Source organism: Portunus trituberculatus, chromosome 40, assembly GCF_017591435.1.
Source record: "Portunus trituberculatus isolate SZX2019 chromosome 40, ASM1759143v1, whole genome shotgun sequence".
Lineage (NCBI taxonomy): Eukaryota > Metazoa > Arthropoda > Malacostraca > Decapoda > Portunidae > Portunus > Portunus trituberculatus.
In genome coordinates this window covers 23,604,472-23,614,225 of record NC_059294.1, presented here as the reverse complement: position 1 = coordinate 23,614,225, position 9,754 = coordinate 23,604,472, and the positions used below count along the sequence as shown (strand labels likewise).

The following is a 9,754-nucleotide window of genomic DNA, read 5'->3' as shown; positions in this document are numbered from 1 at the left end:
TGTTTCCCAACTGTTTGGAACCAACTGTTTCCAAACAGTTTGGAAACAGTTTCACGGAAATTGTTTGCAAACAGTTTGGAAACTGTTTCCACACAATGTTTTCCTGTCCAGACCTCAGTTGTCATTAGGATGCCTGTGTGTAGAAATTCCTGCAGCAGCCTCTGAATTTTACATTACGTCTGCAGAAAGTTTTTCAGCAATATCCATCACGGCATCCATCTTCTTAATCTTATTCTTCTAATCTCCACATGTCACATCCCACAATGCTGGGGATGAATGGAACAATTCAATAAGTTCTAGAGTTTTCTCTGCTGATCACATGGTGTTGTCGCTGCAAGCCTCATGCGGCTACTGATTCATCACTTCCACCACACACACAGTGTTTCCCATTCTGGATGGGAAACAAATACACATGGAATATTGTTTGGAAACAGTTTGCAAACTGTTTCCAAACTGTTTGGAAACACTGTTTCCAAACAATGTTTCCTAGTGTGGACAGGCCTTTACATTTCTTAGTGAAATTCTTTACAAATCTGTAAAACTGCATTATTAAATTCTGTGCCACTGTCAGATAAGAGGACAAAGGAGAGCAATGAGGATAGATTATGCTATCAAAGAGCACAACCCACAGAATATGCAGATTTGTCTTTGACAGCAAGGTTTGTGAAATGTGAAAAACTATTAATGCACACCAAGAGATGTTGATGGCCACACTATGTAAATGGAAACTTGAGCAAATCGTCAGACATTACATCCCAAGATGCTGTAGCAATGAAATATGGAAGGGAAGGACTGTAGTGAGCATGTTGAGAGAAGAGAGCATAATACTGAAAATATCATTCCTCATAGATTGCCAGATGTATGATCATTTTGCTTGTGAAAGGCATCAGTAATGAACTGGATGTCCTATGAGAAGAGTTGTGGATATGGTAAAGAATGATATTCACAAAAAATTAAGGAATCATGATCTAAGAGAAGCACTCGTTAGAATTGTCAGTAGAGACCTCATAATAAACCATCTTGCATGAAAATATATCAGGACCCACTTGTAACTTTAGGGGGATTAATTTTGTAACCAGATTGATTGTAGTAACAATAGAACATAATGCGTCGAAGTGTTGATGTGTCTTGATCTCATCCCTAGTTGGCATGGCAGGATGATCTATGATGGCTAAGACGGGCAATGTTATGTGATAACACAAACAACTGAATTGGTTTTCCTAGGAATGAAAGACAAAGACTGAAGTGAGAAAATTTACTTGAGATTATTAGCCTTGAGGATCTCTGATAGCAAAATGATTGGTGAGAATATGAATCTTGTAACTAAATATGATGGATAGGCCTTCATTTATCTGACTTCACTAAAAGCCCAGCAAGGTCAATGGCTCATGACAGATGCAAGATTTCAAGACATAATTTTTCTTTGTCAGAAATGGCAGAATGCCTAGTACATTCCTCCTCTATCCTCTAAATATACAGATGACCTGTTTCTATGCCAGAAAAGTTTGGGAATTGATGAGACTCATGAATAAACATGTATGGTGTTATGTATGCACACTGACTGAGTTGGAAAATTAAACTGATTGATAGATAGAGAGACATAATTAGACAGACACAGTTCAATACCAGATGAAAGAAAACTGGAGAAAACAAGGAACGATTAAATTAATTGGGCACTTAAATTTTGGTTGTGATGATGGTGACGACTTGAGGACTGGCAGAAAGGGAGAGATGACTTCTTGAGTAATCCACAGGACAAGAGAAGGCAGAGGAGTGGCAGTGAAGAGGGCAGCAGAGTGCAGGAGGGATCTGCAGGCGACACACGAGTAGGTGGACAGGGCCAGTGAAAGAAGGATTTGCAGGCGGCAATGAGGAACATCAATGAAGTGATTCTGGACCAAAGGAAAGGCAGTGAAGTGGTGCAGTGATAAGCAAGAGGATGTCTGAGAGATGTGTAGTGCAACAAAGATATTGATAGGGACTGAGATGCTGTCACATCTTAGAAGAAACATATTGATGCTGGGATGGCCAGACAGGCAGGAACAGATTGAGTGCATGAATGGCAACTTGGAGGAGTGAGGTGACCATAATGATCATTTTCCCAAGATAGAGGCAGAGTTATTTGTGAGTAGCAGGGTATAGGGGGAGGTGAGATGGTGACTGGGATCCTGCTACGAGTACCATCTGGACCAAGTTTTCATACAGCACACAATACATACTACTATATATTTTGATGGATAAGACAACTCCAAAATTATTGTCTGAATTTAATAATTTTAAGTGGTAATAGTGGTATAACATGACATCCAAACTACCAAACCACGTGGTGAAGTTTGGGTCACTGAGCACCAGACAACAGAGATGGTGATGCAAATAGGTTAAACCCACCCATGGGTTCTAAAAGCTGCACTGCAGCAAGGTGTAGTGTTTAAAAGTCATATGAGAGAGAGAGAGAGAGAGAGAGAGAGAGAGAGAGAGAGAGAGAGAGAGAGAGAGAGAGAGAGAGAGAGAGAGAGAGAGAGAATATGATAAAATAACAAATGGTTTAGAGGAACTAATGGCTGAGTGGTTGGTATACATGTGGAGTTCTATGTTCAAATACCAATGGTGATAGTGCTAATTTTTATTAATGCCATCCATACCATAACTCACATGGTTATGATACTCTGTCTACAGTGATACAAGTTAGGTGAATCACTAACAGACAATTATGGCTTCAAGAAGTCTATCTATTATATATTCCAGGTTAGACATCCTTCTGACAGAAGTTCCTGTCATGACTGATGAAACTTGAATACTGAAAAGAAAGAGAGAAGTGGAAAAAAGAGCTAACTTTCAGACTGGAGCTTAAAAGGAAAAGAGAAAAAAATGAAATTGGAAATATCACTTTCTACTTGCTGATTCATAGGCAAGTGATCCTTGACTCCTTCGAAGCATGGAACATATCTATCTTGTATCAAGATAAGACAACTTATATGACAAATTTAGATTGCAAAGACAAGGACTTCTATCATGAAAAAATATATACATAAATAAATGATAATTTTTGGCACAGCAATATATACTCACACATTGGAACCAACTGTCACTCTAGCAGTATCACCAGTGTAAGGCATCAGGTCAGATGACGAGTCACTCAGGCATGAGATGTATGCAGGCTAGGCAGTATTCTCAGAGTTAGTTCTACCATGAACATGATGCTTGCTATTCCCATTCCTGAGAGAGAGAGAGAGAGAGAGAGAGAGAGAGAGAGAGAGAGAGAGAGAGAGAGAGAGAGAGAGAGAGAGAGAGAGAGAGAGAGAGAGAGAGAGAGAGAGAGAGAGAGAGAGAGAGAGAGAGAGAGAGAGAGAGAGAGAGAGAGAGAGAGAGACTGTTCAAGCCATTTTGTGTATTTACCTATTTGTGTATTACAGGGCCCGAGCTAAGCTCTCTGTGTCCTGTCTCCTTGTCCATTCCTGTCATATCTCTCTTTCATCTGATTGACACACACCGCATCAACGACATCACTGCTCAGTTTATTCCACTTATCGATGCTACGATGCGGGAAACTGTATTTTCTCATGTCATTTAGACAGATGTCTTTTATTAGCTTTTCTCCATGTCCTCGGAGATGATTACTTGTGGTCACCTTTATCAACTCTCTGTCCAGTATGTCAATCTTGTTCACCAATTTATACATAGTTATCATGTCTCCTCTTGTTCTTCTCTCTTCTAATGTGGTCAGCCCCAGCTTCCTCAGTCTTTCCTCATAGTCTAACTCCCTGAGTCCTGGTACCATCCTTGTTGCCAGCCTCTGTACCCTTTCTACCTTCTTCACATTTTTCTTCATATGCGGTGACCAGACACAAGCTGCATATTCTAACTGGGGTCTTATTAAGGTACATAATATCTTCTTCATCATTCCTTCATCTAGGTAGTGGAATGCAAGGCCAATATTTTGAAGCATGTTATATGTTTTCCAAAAAATCTTGTTAATGTGTTTCTCCGGTGACAAAGTGTTTTGCACGGTTACTCCTAAGTCTTTCTCCTCATTGGTCTCTTTAATTTTCTCATCACCCAGCCTGTAATCCCAGTTTGGTCTGTATCTACTTCTTCCCATTTTCATAACATGGGTCTTGTCTATATTAAATTCCATCTGCCACTCCTTACTCCACTCATATATTTTATCAAGATCTTCCTGTAACTTGTTACAATCTTCCACATTCTTTACTCTCCTCATAATTTTAGTATCGTCCGCAAACATGTTCATGTAACTGTCAATTCCTACTGGCATATCATTAACATAAATCAAAAACATGATGGGACCAAGCACTGACCCTTGTGGAACTCCACTGGTTACCTTCTTCCACTCGGACTTCCTTCCTCTCACCACTGTTCTCATTTCTCTTCCCACTAAGTAATTTTCCATCCATTTTGCTAGTTTATCATTTACTCCTCCAATCTTCTTTAGTTTCCACATCAGTCTATTGTGTGGTACTTTATCAAAGGCCTTTCTCAAGTCCAGGTAGATAGCATCCACCCATCTATGTTGTAGTATGTCAGTCACTCTTGAATATAAACATAATAAATTGGATATGCACGATCTTCCTTTCTGAAACCAAACTGTCTTTCACTCAGAATGTTTTCCACTTAGCTTTAATTACTTCTTCACATACCTTGCACAATATACTAGTTAACGATACTGGTCTATAATTTAGTGGTTCCATCCTACTACCATTCTTATATATAGGCACAATGTCAGCTCTTTTCCACTCTTTCGGGACTAATCCTGTTCGTATGGAGGTTTCCACAATATCAAATACGGGGTTCAACAATTGATCCTTACATTCATTTAGCAACCTCCCAGATATGCCATCTGGCCCCATTGATTTATTAATATCCAGATTGCTTATAATTTTCCTTACATCTTCCTTAGTAACCATGATGTCCTGCATTTGCTTTATTTCCGTAGGCCTTCCTCCCATAAAATGCTCCTCCTTTGTAAACACTTTGCAAAAGTTGTCGTTCAAAATTTCAGCTATATCTCCAGCATCCTCATATACTTCTTCCCATTTTTACCTTTTCTATTGCCTCCCTTATATTTAGTTTTCCATTTATGAATTTGTAAAACATTTTTGGGTCACTATCACAGTTTTCCACAACCCTCTGTTCATATTTCTTCTGTGCTGTTCTCCTTACTTCAACATATCTATTCCTTGCTGTTTTGTAAACTTCTCTTGATAATACATCACTGTTTTTCTTAAGTTTTTTCCATGCCTTTTCTTTGTTCTTTTTTGCTTCTTCACAATTTCTATTAAACCACTGTTTATTATCTAAAGTCCTCTTTCTGTAATATGGCACAAACTTTTTTACAGCAGAGTTATACAAATCCATAAATTTGTCAGATGCCCACATCATAAGTGAAATATGAGAAATATGAAGATACAAGAAATAAAGAAAAATGGATGTATGATAGTTCGCCAGTATGTGGTGTGTAGCCGTATCCAGCCATGAAAGAGATTAGGAAGGGCAGGAAGGTCAAAAGGAAACATTTAATTACCCAGGCCAGTTGACCCAGGGCAGCCAGATATATAGCCCAGGTCAGGTAAACATTCTGTGGTGTTGTTGTCGTTCTTGGATGTTGTTGATACCCCACATGGAGTTCACGTGAGCTTGTACTTGATTGGTGAACAGTACATTCTGAGGGGCGTGTTGTGTGGGTCAAGACACGCCCCATAAGTTCCTGAAGGAAATTGTAGAGGATTCAGAGAGAGAGAGGAGAGGAAGCTCTCAACCGCGTTTCGGGCCACCTCCTGCATAGCTGACTTTTGTACTTCATATATAACCAGTAAGTAGAACTATAAGTTCAATGCAGTCTTTTGAGGTAAATTAGAATGGAGGAGGAATCAAGATTGATTTAGGTATTATGTGGTATTAGTTTATTATGATTTATGTGTTTGTACTTTGGTTCATAATGACTCATTATATACTTCTTTTCATCTATGAGTAAGAATTTGTATCTATTCCTACTATGTCATGTGTGTTGCTCTGACGAATAAGTTACATAACATATTTACTAGTGTCAATTTTACAATTAACTTTCCATGTATTACCAAAAGAAAGAGATTACTTGTAAGTCACTTGTTAAATATCAATATTGTCATTATATTTCTTGTTACTTGTCATTTTTGTTGAACAGTCAAGTAATTATATGTGTATGGTAATATATTTTGGTACTCAAGTGGTTCTTCATTCATGTACCAAGTAAAGGTCATTCTTATATCTATTGGGAAAAATTAATATTCTCATATGAGATTTACTGATAAATAAAGCACCATGTTCAGATGTTGTTCACTTATGAAGATATAGTGGATGATTTTAAAACCTTTTGATGCAAGAATATGTCAGATTAATGTAATTCTTACCTGACTCCTTCAACAAAATGACAACTCACCACCAAATATAATGACAAATATTGATATTTCCACACAAGTGACTTCAAGTAATCTCTTTCTTTACCCATCATGGAACCACTTCTTCATACACATCACACTAGTAAATATATTATGTAACTTATTCTTCAGAGCAACACATGCACTCTATCTGTATACAAATTCCTTACTCATAGATCCAAATTATCTCATTATCCAAAGTCCAAACACTCATAATCTTCCACTAATACCTAAACCTCCTATCATGATTCCTCCTCCATTCTAATTTACCTCAAAAGACTGCATTGCAACTTATAGTTCTCTTACTGGTTATATATGAAGTCAAAATCCCCTCAGCTATCAGCCATTTAAGCTTTTGTCCTCTCTTCCTCTCTCTCTCTCTCCCCAATCCTCTACAATTTCCTTCATTTGGGGCGTGTCTTGACCCACAACACGCCCCTCAGAATGTACTTTCACCAATCAAGTACAAGCTCACGTGAACTCACTTTTCAACAACATCCAAGAACACAACACCACCACAGTGTTTCCTGACCTCTATATATCTCCCAGGCTGCTTCAACTCCTTCATTAAATGTTTCCTTTGACCTTCCTGCCCTTCCTAATCTCTTTTATCTATTACACACTGCATACTGGCAAACTATCATACATCCATTTTTCTTTATTTCTTGTATCTTCATATTTCTCATATTTCACCTATGATGTGGGCATCTGACAAATTCATCGTATTTCAATTGCATATCCCTTTCCTGGTATACTACGGACCAGTCAATTTCATTAAAGAACTCCCTTATATGGTTATAATTTGCCCTAATTTAATTTAATTTTTCCTCCCTGCGTTCCACAATCTTATTCGTGCTTAATTCCGTAGCCAGCTCAAAGCTTAGGGCATCATGATCGCTTCTCCCTAAGGGACATTTATGTTCAATTTCCTCTTTTAGAGAGATGTCCCTGGTAAATACCAAATCCAACCTTGCTGCAACATCTTGTCCCCTGCACCTTGTTGGTATCTCACCCACTGTGTCATCAAGTTATTTGTTGCTACCTTTAACAATTCCTCTGCCCACTCACCACCGTTCACCACTTCATAGTCTTCCCACACTATTTCTTTACAATTAAAGTCTCCGACTATCATCATTCTATCCTTTCTGATGAGTTCTTGCTTCATTCTGTCTAGAGTATTTTTCATCACCATTTGGTACTGTTCATATTCCCAAACACTGGTTCTTGGTGGTATGTATACTGTTATAATATTAATGTCCCTCTTGCCATCTGTTATAAGCATACTTATCACTTCCTCATTTCTCTTAAATTCACCTCCTTCACTATCAGATATTCCTTAGTAAGAACCATTATACCACCACCTCCTTTATTTTTCTATCATTTCTCCATACTTTGTAGTGTTTTACAACAAACCAGTCTAGCTTTATTTCGGCCTTAGCTTTGTTTCCACTACACACATTATGTCCGGTTCATTATTTCTTAGGTAATCCATACATTCTAGCCTCTTAGACAGAAATCCATCTATATTCATGTAAGTCACTTGTATTCCATTCCTAGTCTCTTTCTTCCATGTAATGTCTATTCCGCCTGTTTTATCCACCACTTCTTTAGCCTCCCATTTCTCATCCTCCAAAAAAACTTGGTCTTTTCCTCCTCTGTTCTTTCGTCATTCCTCTCTTTCACTTCAGTTACAAGCTCTTTCATTTTCATTCGCTCATCCTGTGACATATTTCTTCTTATGTAAATTGTTTTGGTTTCCTCAGAGTCCTTAAGTTTCCAAGCCCTCCTCAACAAGGCCTCAGCTGCCACCTGAGACTTTAATTTCAATTTTAATGGTCTATTCTTGCCTTCCTCAAAAGCTCCCAATCTCACACTTTCTTCTACCTCAGCATATAGGTCCTCTTCTTCCACAGAGATCTTATTCAGTAAAGACTTAATCCTGTCATTTTCCTTATCCTCCTACCTGCCAGTTTCTGTTAGTTTCCTCCTCAATCCTGTTATGATCACACATTTTTCTTTTCAGCAATATCTCTCACCACATACTCATTTTCCTTTAGTGCCTTTACCATTTCACTCTGCGTAATCACTTTATTTTCCTCTTCCTGCTTTTTCACTATCTCCTAAAGGACCTTTGTACCTCCTGATGTTCATGGTTCACTTCTTTCATCCTGGCATCAATTAGATTAAGGCATTCCTCCTTCCTCAAGTCCCCTTCGGATATTTTCATCTCCATTTCTAGGAGTTTAGCCTTCATCTCTTCACATTGTTTCCTTAGTTGTTGGTTTCCTTCTCCATCTCTACTTTTTCCTTCAATAGCTCTTTATTCGCTATCGTTAACAAATAGATATCTTTTTTGAACGAATCATTCTCGGCTATAACTCTATCCAGTTTTTCTTCTATGGACAAAATGTTTAGGAACTTACTTTCCAGTGCCTGGATTCTTGCATCCATATCTAATTTCTCCAGTCCTCTTGGAGTAGTTACAAAACCTTCAAAATCCTTAGGTTGTCTAGGGTAGCCATGTTTGTTATCGTCAGCTGATTACGGCCAAACAATCACCGCCCATACTCTCATCTCAGGGACCACTCTCCATATCCCTCACTTTCAACACTATGACAGTAGGACATCAACAGGACACTAACTTAGAGTACCCGGGCCCTGTAACACCATAGGTATTTTCACTTCTTCCCGTCCGCAGCCGGAGACGAGTCTCTCAGCACTGATGTGTGTGTGTGTGTGTAATTCACCTGTCTCTACCCAGCCAGTCTTATTACGGAGCGAGCTCAGAGCTCATAGACCGATCTTGGACTGAGACCACAACACACTCCACATACAGCGAGGCCACAACCCCTCGAGTTACATCCTGTTTTTTACTGCTAGGTGAACAGGGGCCACACATTAAGAGCTTGCCCATTTGCCTGTGTGTGTGTGTGTGTGCGCATTTACCTACCTGTATTTACTTAATTGTACATGGTTCAAGCAAGGCTCATAGTGTCCTGTCTCCCTGACTCCATGTCTCCATTTATCAAATTTTTCTTTAAAGTTATGCACATTATGTGCTGTAATAACTTCATCACTCAATGCATTCCACTTTTCCACCGTTCTATGTGGAAAACTGTATTTTCTAATATCCTTCACACACTGCCTCATCCTAATCTTCTTTACATGTCCTCTTGTTCTTCTAGCTTCTTCTGTTGCCAGCACCAGTTCTTCCTTCATTTAATCAACTTGTAATCCTTTCCCAAATTAGATGCAACAGCTGCTCTTTATATTCTTTTAGCACCCAGCATGATACACCTTCCAACCCCATTTGTTTTCTGACA

The 9,754-nt window shown here is 38.8% G+C and overlaps 1 protein-coding gene across 2 annotated transcripts in view; it reads right to left on the bottom strand.

The window, feature by feature from the left end:
* Positions 1-572: 572 nt before the first annotated feature.
* The window catches only part of LOC123515918 (glutamate [NMDA] receptor subunit 1-like), a 23,634-nt gene continuing 14,452 nt past the window's right edge, over positions 573-9,754 (bottom strand). The window contains exons 9-10 of one of the 2 annotated variants that reach the window (XR_006678013.1): positions 3,070-3,216; positions 2,609-2,797 (exon numbers count right to left, since the gene is read on the bottom strand). Coding sequence is in view for 1 of the 2 variants with exons in the window: in XM_045274817.1 (XP_045130752.1) it covers positions 1,661-1,809 (149 nt within the window). In the remaining variant the exon portion in view is untranslated. Of the gene's footprint in view, positions 1,810-2,608; positions 2,798-3,069; positions 3,217-9,754 lie in introns of those variants that run through there. The other variant, XM_045274817.1, reaches the window with a different exon arrangement.